The sequence below is a fragment of the Carya illinoinensis genome, chromosome 6, assembly GCF_018687715.1.
Source record: "Carya illinoinensis cultivar Pawnee chromosome 6, C.illinoinensisPawnee_v1, whole genome shotgun sequence".
Classification (NCBI taxonomy): Eukaryota; Viridiplantae; Streptophyta; class Magnoliopsida; order Fagales; family Juglandaceae; genus Carya; species Carya illinoinensis.
In genome coordinates this window covers 8,359,208-8,376,512 of record NC_056757.1, presented here as the reverse complement: position 1 = coordinate 8,376,512, position 17,305 = coordinate 8,359,208, and the positions used below count along the sequence as shown (strand labels likewise).

The window sequence follows — 17,305 nt, the reverse complement described above, 5'->3', positions numbered from 1 at the left end:
TAGAAGAGATGGAGCAAAGAAGCAAGGTACTTTGTTGTAGATAATGTCTAATGAAATGACCATCAATTTCGATATGTTTGGTATGATTATGGAAAACATCATTATAAACAATCTGTATGGCATTTCGATTGTTACAATAAATGGAAGAACAAATTGATTGATGGGCACTCATTTGCCAATAGCCAACGTAACTATAAAAGCTTTGATGTAGTGCCAGTAAGAGCACGATACCTCGGTTCTGTACTAGAGAGAGTAACAAGAGATTGTTTTTACCTAGTCAAGAATTTAGAGAAGTCTCTAATAAAAAAAAAAAAAAAATGTAACCTATGGTAAATAGTTAATGGTAGGATTGCTAGTCCTGTCAACATCGAAATGAGTCCAAAGCTTAGGGATGCGTATAAGTAAAAATAAAATCTATGAAATTCGTATGACCTAATGTAAGATATAAAGAACAACATAGTAGGTTAATTAAAGAAACCCATCAGCGTTGGATGAGCCCGAAGCTCAGGGGATGCATAAAAGTAAAAATGAAATTCATGAAATTCACTTGATGTAATGTAAGATATGAAAGACAAAATAGTGGGTTAATCGAGGAGCACTCATAAATTGGCTAACATATAATTATTGTCTAAGATTACAAGTTATATGTAGAAGTCTAAGGATTCCTATCTCCCTAATGCATGTCAAATATTAGTTTGCCGTACAAATATATTGTAATTATATATAGAAAGACAGAAAATTTAGTGGTTAAGAAGAAAAAGCTAGAATGCATGAAAAGAAAACACACAATCGCAACTGACCTACTTTGTAATTTGTATGCTAGTTGGTACGCACAATATTGGAAAGCAACTAGCAAGGCTATAGCCATATCTAATCCACATAAGAAAATCTAATCCCTATACAGTATATAATCAAGGTCCATCTTTAAGTTGTTGTCCGAACTGGCCGGTTTGGGTGTTGAGACATACTCAACACTTCTCAACACTCTTCATTACTATTTGTTATTTTATTATTACTTTTCACTTACTTTTTATTATTATTAAATATTTTATTATTACTTTTTATTTATTTTTTCACTATTATTCATAACATACCTCAACACTTCTTAACATCCAAACCCAATTTAGTGGATAATACAGCTTTTATTACTCTTTTAATGTTGTTCAACAGATTTAAATGAGCTAAATGCCGCATGATCCGATGTATTTATCTTTCTCTCATTTGAGACCCTCAAGTTGAGACAACAACTTAAAAGGAGAACTTTTTCTTCCTTACAAGCATGTGATGGTGGTGGTATAATTTAGTTTGAGAAAGCTAGAAATTGGTTAAGATCATTTGTCATTTTTAGTAAAGAATTGAATCCCACTTTAAGCTCAAATAGATTCCCATATTCCTCCTTTTAAAAAAATAATTAATATGATCTAGCAAAAGTTCGTTTGACCATATCAAATTAATCAGAATAGTCATAGCCTTTTTCTCTTTGCTTGTGATGATGTTAAAACTTGCCCCTTTCATGTTGTCTTGGATAATTAATATGTGTGTGTATATATATAAATAATATTTTAAAATTAGGAATAACGAGAGTATAATTATTGAGAAATAATAATTACAGTCATAAATATAAATACCATGTAATCATTTAAAAAAATATACAGGATCTATATGAGATGAAATTAATTTTTTAATAATAAACCATACTCTTTTTCAAAACGATTTAATGATACTTGTACACTCTACGATTATATATAACATTACTTATAATTATTATGTTAAATTATCGTTTGTCCTAAAAATTTAAGTCGACCAAAGTATCTAAATTATATTCTATCATCCTCTAAAACTTCATCTTTAGTTGCCAAGTAGATGGAATAAACCTAAGCCTGATTTTTGTTTTAAAGAAAAGACACGTGGATTAGATAGATTTCTTATTTTGTTTTTAAACGGCTGAAAATGTTTGAGAAATGCTTTCGCTATCAAATAATTTTATAAAAATAAAATTTATAAATTGACGTGACTTGATATATTACGATAGATTATATTTTTTTTATTAAATAAATTTAACGTATCATATGAAATTATCTCAATTTATTAGTTTATTTTAATAAAATCTTTTTGTAACTGTAATACTTTTCAAAATATTTTTCCAAATAAAAAACCTATTAGTACTATTCACACTTGTGATATTCAAGTCATTTAAGTGTTGAATTGCAATAAAAAATTCAGATTTATTTGCATATTTGGAATTATGGAGGATAATATAATTTTTAACTTAAGACTTATAGTTGTAGAGTTTAAATAATAAGTTTTATTATTAAAAAATTATTTATTATTTAGTAATCATATGTCTATACTTCTTTCAAATATGTTAGGTTTATTTAAAAATAATATATAAAATATATTTTTTAAAATAGAATTGACATAAAAAGTTATAATCTGAAATTTAGAAATATTTTTAAATTACTTAAACTTAAAAATATTTTAATATATAACATCAAAAAATTTAATTTTATCATTAAACTATTTAACATTTTTAACACTACTAAAACTCGAAAGAAACCTTAAAAAGAGAAATAATATTTACAATTTTAGAGTATATAAATTTTACGTATTTCTTTTAAAAAATAGATAAATATAAAATTTATATAAAAAAAATATTTTTTTTAATATTAAACTTCACTCTTTTAAAAATAAAAAAAATGCAAAACTTACACACTCTAAAACTGCATCTATTATTACTCCCTCATAAAATCGTGGTAATTTTGTTAAATTAAACTTTTATATGCAATAATTTTTACATATTATTTTATATATTTTATTAATATAATTAATTATATATTAAAAAAATTAATATAATTATTTATCAATAAAATATACAAAAATAACTATAAATAACTACTCTCTGTTGAAACTCCATCTCCCTCGCTGCAAATTTCGCATAAGGCTGCTCAAAGCAAGTATTTTTTGGCGGTCAGTTTAGCCACGTGGCGTGTTTAACTGTAACTTGATGTCTCAGTAATCGAAGCTTTTTGTAAGCCTGTAAAATACAGTCAAGTACTCGCTAAAATAGCTGTACACGTGTCCATGAGTCTCGAAAGCAGTAATATCGTAGCGAGCATCTAAATTCACTTGGTTCCAATCCAACACCCGAGGAAGCGAAACAAGAAACTGTTCTGACATGGAAAGCATATCAAGATAGATATCAGGTTGCTCTCTGATATTGCCCAAGGCATGATTTAAGGTTGTATGGTTTGTACTTAAAAAAATGGAGAGTTTACCGCTGGAAATCTGCCTTAAGATTTTCTGTTTCTTGGATTACCAGGACCTTGCAATTGCACAACAAGGTTAGTCAACTTCAAAGTTTTTCTAATATTCTTTGCTACCAACCATGGTTTTGGCTTTCTTTTCTGGGTTGATTTCTGTATTCTGGATTGGATCTGAATTGGGTTCTGAGTTTCAGCTCGAGTTTTACCATCCTTTTTCCCCCTTGCTCACTGTTTCCCATTTCTCCCATTTCCGGAAATGTTAGTAAGATATCTAAAGCGTTTTTTCTGAATTCATGTGGTTCTTTTTCTCCCATCTTTTCTCATCGGTTTTGTTTTCTTTCCTCTTAATGATGGGAATTGTTAATTGTCAAAGAGATTTGTGATCTATCATAGATTTACCCTTTTTATTGAATGATCTAAACAAAAGCTGTTCTTTTATTAATAAAAAATAAGAGGAAAGAAAAAAGGAAACTTGCTTTCTTGTGGTTTAAGAAGTTATGAAACTTCCTGATTCTTAATTGAGTTTAATTTCCCCAACCCAAGTTTGCAAGTTTTTCAAATAATGTTGAACATGGGAATTAAGTGGACCTAAAGAAGAATGATTATTCATTGGAGGGTGTATAAATGGACCTAACTTGTAATGTACAAACTTGAAAGATTAAAACAAGTCAGGAAGCTCATGTCTTGTTTTCAAATATCTGTACCATTTCTCATATAAACTCTTTCATGCATCTTGACAGGTTGAAAGTTTCTCATTTGCACTTGATGGGTAGACGGTAAAATGATAACTGAAACTAGTTATATAGTACAATTATAATGTTTTTAGGTAAAATATAACCTGATTGAATAGTAGTAACCATATTCTTCAGAAGATTTTACTTAATAGCTTATGTTTCCCAACTATGGCATTGTTCATCCTTTAATTTGTTATACTAATAGTGTTGGACATTTAACATATGACTAGATATCTATTTAGCTTACTTGAAAACCCATGTAAACCCCTTAATATGACATATTACTCTTAGTCTATGGTATGTTATATGCATTAGGCAGTGCCTGGTCATCTTTGAAAGAAGATTCAGATAATTTAGTTTCCAGCATATTATAAAAACGGAAGATATGTTGTTCTCTGAACTAAGATAATTTGTTTCCTAACCATGACCAAATCTGGTAAAATAAAATCGTTGTAGAATTTCGTGGAACTATTGACATTTATTTTGTTATTGATGCTAAAGAAGAAGTACAAAGAAAATAAAATAGGTTTAAAAGCGGTTCAACGGAGCATGTTCCTAGCTGCTGCACTCAGAACAATGAATTTATTGGGTGGTATAATTTTCACACACACTCTTAGAAGCACTTCCATTTTCAAGATGTTTAAAGTTGCCTATTTTTTTTTCCATGTTTTTTGTTTCTTATTGATTCAAAGCTTGAGGTATCATTTTTAAGTTATGAACATGAGGATTTGCTGTTGTAAAGTTTGCAGGAAGTGGAAGTTGTTGGCCTCGGACAACAGCCTATGGTCCAACCTATTCAGGGAAAGATGGGGAGGAGATAGTGCTGTGTTCTATGCCCCTATAGGTTCAAGATCATGGAAAGAAGTGTATGAGGTTCAAGATCGCTGTCATCGATTTGGATTGTAAGTTGAAAGCCCTAGTTAATATAATTACTTCCTGGAAAACTTGATCACCCTCACACTGAAACTCGCCCTCCCTTTGAAACATGCTCGGTGGCTCCCTTTGTCCTTCTGCTCCCTGTCTATCACTTTTGTAAAATTCTCATGAAAGCTCTTGTGTTCCTATAAGTTTTTATAGATGTGTTGATCAGTCAAAGCTTAGATCCACTAGAAGTTGGTTGTCTGAAAAGCAGATTCATTCAAAACATATAGCATCGAAGTGTTTTGATCTTTTCATGTCTTGAGCATATCTTCTTTGACAGTGTCTATGTTTTGGATAAAGAGAAGCACGTCTGATTTGTAACTTAAGTTACAGTAATATAATAAGTAAACTAGTAGGATAATCCTAACTCCAGTTTTTGGACATACTCAAATGAGATTGCGATTATTTTAATGCTTCCAGGGGCCTGAAGATAATAAGAGAAGGTGGGGACTACTATCTTGTTCATCGAGGCGAAATTCAACGCCATCTGGGTTCAAGGAGACAAAGGAAAGGGGCAACTGGTTGTACTTTAAACACAAAAAGAGATTTCAATGGTGGAGGATCACAAGAAGAGCAATCCTGTAGAGGGATTTTGGACAAAATACTTTTCTTCATTGGGGATTTGGAAGTTGCCTCGACAGATGCAAAGCGTGGCCGGGTGCTATAAATTGATCTCAAGGTATCAACTGACAATGAATTTATTGTAAAATCTCTGTATGTATTACATAATCTGGGACGTAATTAATTGGTGTGGTTTTAATTATCAATTTATATGGAAGATTCATAGTTTATTCCTTTTCCTATAGCTACAAGTTTTGAAAAAATGACTGAAGCTGACAGCTTTATCTCTAACATCGATTTTGTCGGACTGTGAGCTGCTAATTCACCCAAAACCCGTTGGTGTTAGGGAAGCCATGCAAAGGTTTTTTTATGGCATTCATTCAATATCACATCTCACAAGCCTGTTTTTAGAACGATCATAAAGAGTGGTATTGTGGACTTATTCCAAAAATACGTCCCTCACAATGACTTCTGACTTTAATACCACTTGTCGGACCGTGAACTGTTAATCTACCTGAACCAGTCGGTGTTAGAAATGGCAAACTCAAGTCTTTTATATCATTTGGCATTGCACATCGTATGTCTGTTTTTAGAGCAATCACATAGAGCAGTATTATGGACACTCCAAACAGATTTGACATCAGCATGAAACACACACAACACAGTAAACACTTTCCCCTTTCATTAACCCAACAAAGTGATGCCCAATTTTCTCAATATTTGCTATTGCCCAAGTGGTTCATTTATTGTATTTAACTCTTTTGTGCTCAATTTGCTGCGTCTTTTCCTGTGTGCTACCTTGGTATGAGCTGTGAAGTCAATCAAAGTTCAGTAATGTAATGCGTTTTAACTTTGTAGCAGTTCCTGAATTAATATTAGAGTTCATAAAGGTTTCGTTTATATAGATGAACTTGGATTTGGATTGGGAGGTGATCTCACCTTACCTTATTATTACAACTTTTCTAAATTTCCACATAAAATATAATTAACAATTTAACTTTTTCAAATCCCAATTCAACCTTTTCAAATTCCATAATAATAATAACAATATTTTATTTAACTTTTATATCTCTCATCTAAAACTATCTCATCTCATCTTCCGATCCAAACAATAATAACAATATTTTATTTTATTTAAATTAACCATGATTTTAAGTTCAGGAATTTGAAAAAACTTAAAAGCTTGTTTGGTTTTGATACAAATCTAAATCTAAATTTTAAAAATAATACAGACAAGCAAAAAAGATTTGCTGATCGGATTCTACCAAAATAATGTTCACAATGTAAGTATCAAACCATGCAAATTACAAGGATAGAATCTATTGATAGAATTTTCAATGCCAAATATTTGCTGGCTTTTGAGTTGAAGAGCGGTCGGTCCTCCGTAGTACTTTCCTGGAGTCACCCCTCCAGTAACAAGTTTGATCTTGGTTGGCTTGGAGTTACTGTTGCTGTGAACCTCCGTTTGCTCAACAGAGATCATCTGCCCGGAAGATGGCTCAGTCTCCGTGAAGGCCACGACTTTCTGTTAATTCTACCGTTTACTCATAGCTCTCAGTCTGCCACCCGAGTTTCACAATTTGGTTGAGACTTGATGTTCTTTGTGCATTTGGGATGTGATCTTTAATTGGGGATGGAGGAAAGGGGATGACTACAAATGAGAAGCTGAAAAAAATGGTGGCCCTGTAGCTATTGATGAGAGACAGAGACGTGAAAGAGAGGGAGGACTCAGCTCAAGTTCTTAGTGGTGGTTGTCTTTGCAAATCTTTGGCCTTCGTATAAAAACTTCAGATACATGTCTTACTTCCAGTTCAAAATGGGAGGGAATGTGAGGTTTCTCAACCGAGCCACACCCTTTATTAACAGCCTCTTAATAATTTCGGAATCACTGGAATCAAAATGGTTGGCAGAATATTTAGAGAACCAAATTTAATCTGATATCAGAAGCTTGTTTTCATACAACTCTCCAAAGAATCCAATATCAATTTTCTCTCTCTCCACCTCAAATAAAATTTCACGTACAGAGCAAAAAAGAATGACATCCGACATAAAGTTGGTTATAAAATGCATCTACACATTGTCCAAGTTAAAAGAGAGATTAAAATCATCAAGTGCACTTTCAATGTGCTTCACAAGAGCAGATCTTTCCTCCCCAGAAGAATACTTGAATAGGTAACTAATGCACTATGATTTAATGACAACCAAAATACAATCGCAGAGATTACATAACCTTCCCCCACGCCTCTGCCTTTGCTTGGCAGATCACTATCTTATACAATATTAGCCTTCCCTATTAAAATGAATGCTTCATCAATCAAACAGTATGTGGAATGAAAATGGTGGTGGTTTTCGACCTCCCAAGAATCCCTAATTGTCTGTCACCTCAAATCACTTAGATGTTTAATGGCTCTGCCTCAGTAACCCTTTCCAATGTTGTCCAATCTTCTGTCTCTGTAACAAATACAAACATGGTCATCTATAAGCACAGGGTGTCAGATGATACTGGTACATATATTTAGAGTTTGGGTCATAATCCAGGTTATATTGCTTTTTTTTTTATTATTATTATTATATATAAGTATGGTTATATTGTTATTTATGTGCCTAATATTTGAAAATTAATATCCTACACCTTTCTTCTCAATACAACATAAGCCTGAATTAAGTTGCAAGATTATAGTTCAAGGAGTATACTTGGCTTCTCAGCAATCACCAGGAGCCGCCTCTGCAAGATGCATGCCACAAAGAGGAATATTGAGCACATACCGAACATAATTGTGATGGGGAATGCATTAACCTTCAAAGACAAACCAAAAGAACTTGTTAGTGTCAGACCCCTGCAACGGTAAGGGAAGAGGAGAAAAAGAAAGGCTACTTCTATCATTGGCCTGGAGAGGTGTGTTCATTGGAGATTTTCTAAATATACCCAAAGCTTCTGCAGTATATCTCAAAGAGGAGGGCTCAAAATGGGTTGGATTTGGCTATATTGGCCTAGGCGGGTATCAGGTACCAGCAATGCTACTCTAGCTGAGGCAGAGGTTCAATTTGAAGGAATTTAAATTGCACCATGTTAACTGAAGGTGCCTGATGATCAGCACATACCACAATCAGGTGGGCTGAGGTGTCAGCTATCTAGACATTCTAATATCCTCAAGCCAATAAAGTCACAAATTCAAGCAATATATTGAAGTATTTTTTGGAATGCAACATACATTGTACAGCACAATGCACACAAAAATATTGAGAGGAATGCGGAAGAAGTTCATGATGGTGCTCCTGGCCTCCTCAGGAATGTACTGGGACCTCATTTTCATGATGGATGGCCAGAATATCCCTACACAAGCCTCAAAAGCACAGAAACCAAGAAGTTGAACACAGCCTGAAAATGAGATGCTTCCACCTTTCGCCTGGGACGGAGCAACCAGGAACTGTTCCAAAGTACTGAAGTTAGGAAATTCCATAAGAATTAGAAAATAACATGAAAACATAATGGTAATGTAGCATACACTGGTCAAAATAGGAAGCAGGAGAGAGGCGGCAGAGACTGTAAAAACAATCTGCATGTAGCTCTCTACTCTAAGTGATGATCTGGCCATCAACCGAGATGCGAGGGAGCTTCCCAACATTGAAGCCAACATAAATGTTGCAAAGATGAAACCGTGAGGGATTTCCTCTTCATTTGGGCTCAAAGCAGGAGTCCAGAGAAACACAAAGGTGTACATTGAACCCTCAAACAGTGACTGTATCGCGCCAAGCAATGCAATTTTCTCATCTGAATGACACAAAAGGTGATCATAAATGAGGGGACAAAAACAATGAAGCATCAAAAAGAAAATAAAGTTCAAGGAAAATAAATATTTAATGAGGATCACAGAACAACAAGCAAAGCATGTTGAGGACAAAACAAAAAGCAAGGCAAAGAAACCAAAATCAACCTCATTTAGGAAAAAAAAAGTAAAGCTTGTAATAGATGTACTTGGAGTAAACTTAGGTAATTCGTAATATCCAAGATCCAAGAGAAATTAAGCATATCATGAAAGCACTTATAAAATGCATTCACATGCTGAATAAATATTTAAAAAAAAAAAAAAAAAGCTAATAGCTTAAAAAGGCCCAAAACCCTTGCCAAATTTCAATAATGACCAAGAAAAAAGAAACATGGGCATTGTTAATTTTATTAATGATCAGAACCCTTGCTACTGCATCCATGACCATCTCAATAATCAAAGTATAATGATCTTTCGAACAAGAGTTTACTCATGGCATAGTTAATTGCAGGGAGGAATCATCAGAAGATGAGTCTATTCTAATGCAGGCACTACATATATGAAATATAGATGGTGTATGTTTAAGTATCCATAGGCTATGATGTTATTTTAAAGAATAGATGAATGCATAGTGAAAATTAGAACTCTACCAGAAGCAATGGCTACAGCAGCACCCCTGAATTGAGTAAGCAAGTCTTTGCTCTCAGAAGGATCACCATAGTTCTCTGTCCAGGATGATAAAATGATGGCCATACCAATGGCAAGAAAGCACGAAGCAGCATCGAAGGGTGCCACAGGACCAAGAGACAATGTATCAACAAGTACATTACCAAACAACCCAGCAACAATGGCAACCAGACCATTTCCAAGAAATATTGCCTTTGAAAATGTGATGGACAACCATTGTTGTTCAAAGCCCCTCTGCACAGAATAAGGGGAAAAAGGCACAACACATTAAGATGAAGAGATCAAGGTCATTGAAGACATCAATATCCAGTGTAATAATATTGGAAGTTGGTTTTTTACGATGGCGAAGTAGAAAACCTGATTAACTCTTTCCTATATTCTTCACACACCTTAAATTCAAAAAGAGCTTACACTGAAAATGCCGTATTCGGAAAGAGCTTCCAAATAACTAAATATTATACAAAAACCAGAAGAACATTCTATAATAGAAAGCAACTTGAGGGCATTCTAGAACAGAGAGCAACCTTTCACTAAGGTTAGGTTTGGATGGTGCGTTGAGATGAAAGTCGAATAAAATATTGTTAGAATATTATTTTTTAATATTATTATTGTTTTGGGATTTGAAAAAGTTGAATTGTTTATTGTATTTTGTGTGGGAATTTGTGAAATTTGTAATGTTTAGGTGAGTTGAGATGAGATGAGATGGGTTGAGAGCCCCTCTCAATCCAAACCGAGCCAGTTCTCATGGTTTCTTTCTTTCATTCTACATAGTGTCATTACTCTTTTTTCCTTTAAAAGAAACATTCTAGAACAGAGAGCAATTTTAAGGCATATGGAAGGCTAAATAATTTTCTGTGGCAAGATTATAAGTAGCATAAACATTTACTTCTGCAAATTACATAAAAATAGTCCAAATTTTCATTAGTTATATATTCATTTTCCTCTTTTGGGAATTCAATGTTGAGTACCTCATCAGGCCAGATAAAAGCCTTAACAAAAAGAGATGCAACAATTGTTGCATAAACAGTATAGGGAAAACCTCACTTTACCCCTCCAAACTATCATTTCTTTCACATTAAGACTGCCAAACTACCAATGCCCCTAATTCAAACCATAAGATGCAAGTCACCCCCCTCGTTAAGATGAACATAAAAAATGGGTAACATGCCATGATCTTAACAGCTGGATCTAAAAAGAGGGTGCAAATGTCAAAGTGGCAGCACTTGGAGACTAAAAGAACAACTTTGGTAGTTTGATAGTTGCATTGCAAAATGAGTGTTAATTTGAGGGGACATGTGTAATCTCCCAAAAAAATATGTCAATATTGAGTTGAGATGTATTATAAATTGAAGCAGGGAGGAGGAATAAATCGAAATAATTTGTATAAAAAGATAATAGCAAATTAAAATGTGTTATTCTGTGCATGGTTAGGGGTGTCAAATCGTGTTAACGGGTCGTGTAACATATTGTAAAAGCCTTTTGGACATCCATAAGACCTTGAGGCTTTGACTACACAGGTCATCCCCTGGGTTATCAATCATAATGAAGCATAAAGAGACTTGCGATGGCCACAAGGTACCTGTTGTAGATTATTTAGGAGGTCCCCATGGACTATCCAGATGAAGATTTATATAAATAATACATTTGAGAGTTAATACGTCAGTTTTTTTTTTTTTTAAGTAAAACGTTAAGTTAAGAATGATACGTCAGTTAACAATCAAGAATATAGCGAAAGGATAAATAAACAATCTCTCACCTTGTTGTGTTCTGCTACAAGCCATGACTCAAAAGCTGAGAATAGAAGAGAAGTGGCTATACCTCCCAAAACACGGCCCAACATCAAAACCTTGTAATGAGGAGAATGCTTGGTGATGCAGCTCAGTATGTATGTTATGCAGTATGTCACACATGCTCTCTTTCGACCCCTGCATTCAGTTAGTGAAGGCAAAATATGGTGAGAAAACAAATCCAATCAATAAAGCACGAAGAATTCACAAACAAAGTTCTGAGAAACTCTTACTGTTTGTCAGCCAGAGATCCAACAATTGTCCCAAACAACATTGAGGACCCAAATCCAGCAATAAAAAGCTGTCCAATCTCCCCTTTACCAAAACCATACTGACTATAGAGATAGTAGACATAAGGACCCTGCAACCAATCCCCAGCTATTGCCACACAAATAGCAATCATTAGACAAATGATTACAACTATCACTAGTAACTTCAAGATATACAGCTTTTGTCATTTCCAACTTCAACTAGAATAAATATTTAGAATTATAGGTAAGAACATATTATCATTCACGTTGATTTCAAAAATGGTGAAGATACAGCCATTGGAGTCTGCTATTCCAGATATTAGGACCCAGGCATACCAGCTTTAGAAGAGCTGAAAGCACCAATAGAAATAGGGCTCCTTGTATGAATTAGGGCATTCCCTAAGATTGCTTACTCTGTAACTATCACTGGCTGTCTACATTTATACTTTTTAGGTTTTGTTTTTATCTTAATAGTTGGCTGTCATAACCTCCGTTTGGCCAGTGCAGCCTTGTACTTCAAAAATATAATATATATGTATATATATATATATATATTTACTTCTCACAATTCAAACAGATTCAGAATGTGACTACAAAATTAGAAATTAAAATACAATATTAAATATCATTTTTTGTCTAGAGGTGTTTTATCTTTGAATGTTGATTGTCATCAACTTCGTGTATCTTGTTAATGGATCAACGTGTCTCTGAACAACCCAATATCTAGGACCTAAATTAGCTAAAGGAATTCGTTCAACAAAGTCACAGATTCAATGGGTCATAAAAATGGATCCATTGGAGTGATTGAAGTAAACCTAAAAAATTACATTTGGATGAAAAAAATAGAATATATCTGCTGGAGAAAGAAAGTAACATGGTCAAGAAACCAACTAGATCTGACCGACGTTGCATAGTTTCATACTAGACACTATGCCTGTGATCAGATGGAACAAAAGAAGCCGAAGATTTTCCATCCGAAAACAACAATGCTCCTCTTAGTTGCCACCAAAACAATGAAAGAGATAATGAAACAATTAACACGCAGCACTAATTTCTTTCCTTTCCTCAAGTTCCTCAGAAACCAACCAGACGTATAAAACCCGTTCTACTGGTCTTAGCCACTTCAAAATCAAAGCAATACACAATCAATAAGTCACTTGCACCCGTTAAGAAACAAAACACTTTCCCACTTCTAATATCCAAAATCAGAGCATCCCTTTCACCTCTCTTCTAATACTTTTGCCTTCAAAAGCAATAAAAGCAAAGAATTACCAGATGCTAATTAAAAAAAACCCAAAATCAACGAAAAACAATGCAACCATATCCAGAAAACAAATCAAGATCCCAGGAAAAAGATAAGGCATTCCTAATTCAAAGATATAAGATCAGATCTAAATTCACAAGACCCACATACGTACAGAAATATATATATAAGCACACATTGAGGATTTAAAGAAAGAAAATAGGAAGATCCGAAGAGAAGTAAAGATCCAGAGGTGGGATACGATATACGAAACTGGGTCGGTTTGGTATGTGGTGGGGGGATGTAAAATGGTAGCGTACGTACCCATCATGAGAGAGTAAACAAGAAGGTAATTGTTCTTGAAAGAATTGAAAGCAGGCGAGGTGTTGATTCGGTCCTTGTTGTTTTTGCTCAGCTCTATTGCTGCCACCACAGCTCCCAATCCCCCAAACACCAAATAGTAGAAAATCTCCATTTTCTCTTTTGACTCTCTGCAAAAACAATGACCAAACTGAGAGGGTAATGCCTCCTCTCCTCTCTGCAAAAACCGAGATGGTGTTGAGGTACCTGCAAAGAGAATGATTATATATAGAAAAAAAATCTATGGGTAGAAGAACACTAGGGGGTTTTTTTCTTTCTTTTTTATCTTTTGCAGGATGCAATCCACTGACTCTGGTTGTTATTACTGTTAGTACATACATTGATACATCTGACTAAGCCCTTTTTTTTTTTTTTTTAAAGAATAATTTGAGCTGAGCTGTGATGCCAACACCCTGTCCTGCTCCTGTGGACTCTCCACATCATCATAGCTTGACTTCACACATTTGCCAGCTGACATCATTAATCAAGATAATAAAAATAAAAAATTAATAATTATTATCCCGTCATCTTTTAATTACAACATTACATATATGTAAATAATCATAAATAATTTTTAATTATTTAATTTAATATCATAAAATAATGAGAAGATACCAATTAAAATAGTCGTTAATTTAATATTTCTATAGCTCATGTTAACTAGTCTGTAACTGTAAGCAATGTTACTCTCTATTTTAAATCTTATCATTTCTAATCGTACTCAATGATAGAATATATTTATATAGTTTGATAAGTCCAACACATTAATGAAAATTGATTAAAAACGTGACACATTGTAATAGTTTGTAAGCGAGGAAAATCAGGTTCGAACTCTCTACTTCTATATTACAAAAAAAAAAAAAAAAAAAAAAAAAACAAACGTGACACATTAATAATATAATTGAGAATGATAAAATTTAAGATAAAAAATACAATTTATTAAAAAAATATAAATCTAATTCATTAAAATAGAATATGCTAATTTGATGAGAGAGGGAGAGAGAGAAGAAATGGCAATTTGAAGATAAAAAAGGTATCAAAATGATAGTATGAATACTATATTAGAGAAGAGATAATAATTAAGAGATTTAGATGTATGTAATTGAGATTTTTAACATAATATAAATAGCAAAATCTTATTTGAAAGTGATTAAATTTCTGAATTAAACCAAAGTGAAGAGAAGAAAATGAATTTTTTTTTAAAAAAAAATTTGTGAATGAGATTTTAATCTGAATAAAAAAAAAAGAAATTCGGAGTGAAATCTATGCATGAATTTATGATTTTAAAATTTCAATAAAAATAGACAACCGTCCGATGGAAGGGACTTACAGGAACGGAGTGGATGGCGTCGCAGAAGGATAAGAGCAGAGGACACGGTTTTAACCCCTCAACAAACTCGGTGCTGGCGAGTGGCGAGGCCGCGTCTTTGATCTTGACCGCCTGGAGACGTAGGGCCCACTTCTTAGAGTACATTAACCGTTGGATGATGGATTTGAAAAACAGTTGATAGATACCTTTGGCAAATACTCAAAATTTCTTATAACTTTTTTTTTTTTATCTAATTATTATAATTTGTATAAACCTAAAAACAAAATACATTCAAACAAATTTTCACCTTTTAATATATTACTCAATTCTGCCACCCAGCGATCATTGCTGGGCGTGCCATGTCATTTTTTAATTTTTTTTTTTTTATATTTTTTAAATATATCGAAATATTTTTAAAAAATAAAAATTACACCAATATACTAATATTCACTTTCTTAATTATTAAGTAAAATAAAATAAAATACATGGGCAGTCAAAATGAGGGGGTAAATTCATGGAACACTAGCATTTTTCTAATATATTTATTTAACTTTTTCTCTTACATTTTTCAAAATTCATAAAACATCTTAACTCAAATTATTTTACTATTATTCACAAAATTTTGAGATAATCCAAATGTGCAGACGAATCCTAAGTACTGAAAATGATAAAATGCACCGCTTAATATGTGCGACTGAAATTGATAAAATTTAAGATGAATTCAGACAGAATTACCAAACTCCTTTTCTATCTTTTTCTAGTCTTACTCCAAATGAATTCATACCACTTTTCAGCACGAAAGGGATTGATGCATATGCTGGTCAGCCTCAAATGTATGCATGTACATAATTAATTGCATGGTTGATGTTGACCAAGAAGACGTGCCTTTTATTGAACTGCCATCAGCCATGGTGCCACCATGTTCCTTGGTCCTAACCTACTGTTCTTGCTTTATTAGTTTGTTCTTTGGTGAAGATTCCTTGGAGTTTGATGTACAAATTCATCTCAATATCCACCTTGTATTTTATAGAGAAAAGAAATGCCATTTGAACCATAAAAACTTGTCTCAATTTCAACAGCACTATCCATGCAAAGTCTTTATCAATGATTAACAGACTGAAGTGAATACACAACAAGTGGGATTTGATTTAAAACTTTAGGCAGATTGCACTATCTTTAACATGATGAAGAATATGGAGCTCAAAGACCAATTGCAGCCAATTCGGATGTCGATGAAGGGGTATTTGAAGAGTCCTGCTACAAAACAAAGTGATGGGGTTGGAAGAAAACCAATTGGAAGATACACTTCAAAATATCCATCACAAGTCCAGATTGTCACAAAACTAAATATCCAAACTACCCATAATTTTTCACCTACCCTCAAGCATAAGCAATAGTAGTTTAAATGATGCAATTATAAACTGTTTTAACTCCCAAGTTTGAAAATTACAGTAGAAGCTTTCAAGAATGGCTGCTATGACTTCGGTTACCCTGCATTCATCTTCATTATCTTTACATCCTAATATCTGTTCCTTGCCCACCAAAACAACTAATGATGATCATGGTCCCTGCCGGTTCAGATTCCGAGGCAAAGATTGCCATCTCAGACTGTACCAGGAGTCCTGAGAATCCAAAGTGCAGCCACTAGACCTGCAAAATCAATATGTACATGCATCTTTTATAGGCTAAGTTTAATTAATACGAATCTCCATGGTATTTTCAAGACGAACTGGTCACTGAAATTGGTAGAGGTATAACTGTTTTGATATGTTTATCCCCTAAATTGACACTGATTATCATTCCTTTTTACTCTTCATGGAGGTATCAGCTGAAGAAGAATGGTAGATTAAGAGGGAGTTTTTACAACAACAAAAAGTACCGCTCCGTCTCTCCTTCTCTTTGACACATACAAACTGAACATGAAGTATTGATTCCACAATTCCAAAACCTAAAGAAAACACATCTTGGTCAAAGGACACAAATATATCAAAAATAAATTCCAAGTCACCAATATTTTTACTGACCAAGATACGGTGACTTGGTTCCCAACTAAAGGACTCGAGACTCGAGTAATTGCTATGAGAAAAGGATAGACTTTATAACTTTCTCAACTGAGCCACTGCCCTTACCGACAATGCATTCTTCGCTTCTTATTCTTTCACTCCAAAATGAGTAATAAATATGATGCTATTATAATGTTCTCTTGCTTTCTGTACTAAAGCATTACGATCATGCATTAGCTAAAATAACAGTACTATGATAATGCTTTTGGGGCTAGGCTCATCTAGCAAGTGCTATTAATGTGAAAATATATAGGCTGATAAAGGATGGAGAGCATGGAACATTGCCAGATGTGCTGCATTTGCATTTTTTAGTATCTTCTCTGGTGCAGAATAGGATCCAGAGTTCGTTCAAAGTATGA

The 17,305-nt window shown here is 33.6% G+C and overlaps 2 protein-coding genes across 3 annotated transcripts; one reads left to right on the top strand and one right to left on the bottom strand.

Annotated features, from left to right (window-relative positions):
* Positions 1 to 3,112: 3,112 nt before the first annotated feature.
* LOC122312511 lies at positions 3,113 to 5,709 on the top strand. Of its 2 annotated transcripts, none has more exons than XM_043127147.1 (3): positions 3,113 to 3,341; positions 4,740 to 4,899; positions 5,339 to 5,709. In XM_043127147.1, the coding sequence occupies exons 1-3, from the start codon at positions 3,263 to 3,265 to the stop codon at positions 5,583 to 5,585; spliced, it is 486 nt and encodes a 161-aa protein (XP_042983081.1). In that variant the 5' UTR covers positions 3,113 to 3,262; the 3' UTR covers positions 5,586 to 5,709. The 2 variants fall into 2 exon arrangements, with proteins under 2 accessions (XP_042983081.1, XP_042983082.1); XM_043127148.1 differs by lacking the exon at positions 3,113 to 3,341 and adding an exon at positions 4,014 to 4,039 and having other exon boundaries at positions 4,747 to 4,899.
* A 1,806-nt stretch (positions 5,710 to 7,515) lies between these two features.
* On the bottom strand, positions 7,516 to 13,897 carry LOC122313658 (molybdate-anion transporter-like). Its single transcript, XM_043128834.1, has 8 exons — positions 13,539 to 13,897; positions 11,954 to 12,098; positions 11,690 to 11,858; positions 9,897 to 10,167; positions 8,986 to 9,251; positions 8,692 to 8,907; positions 8,174 to 8,276; positions 7,516 to 7,930 (listed from the first exon to the last, which is right to left on the bottom strand). Exons 1-8 carry the CDS (start codon positions 13,687 to 13,689, stop codon positions 7,872 to 7,874), a joined length of 1,380 nt encoding a protein of 459 aa, XP_042984768.1. The 5' UTR covers positions 13,690 to 13,897; the 3' UTR covers positions 7,516 to 7,871.
* Between the last annotated feature and the right edge of the window lie 3,408 nt (positions 13,898 to 17,305).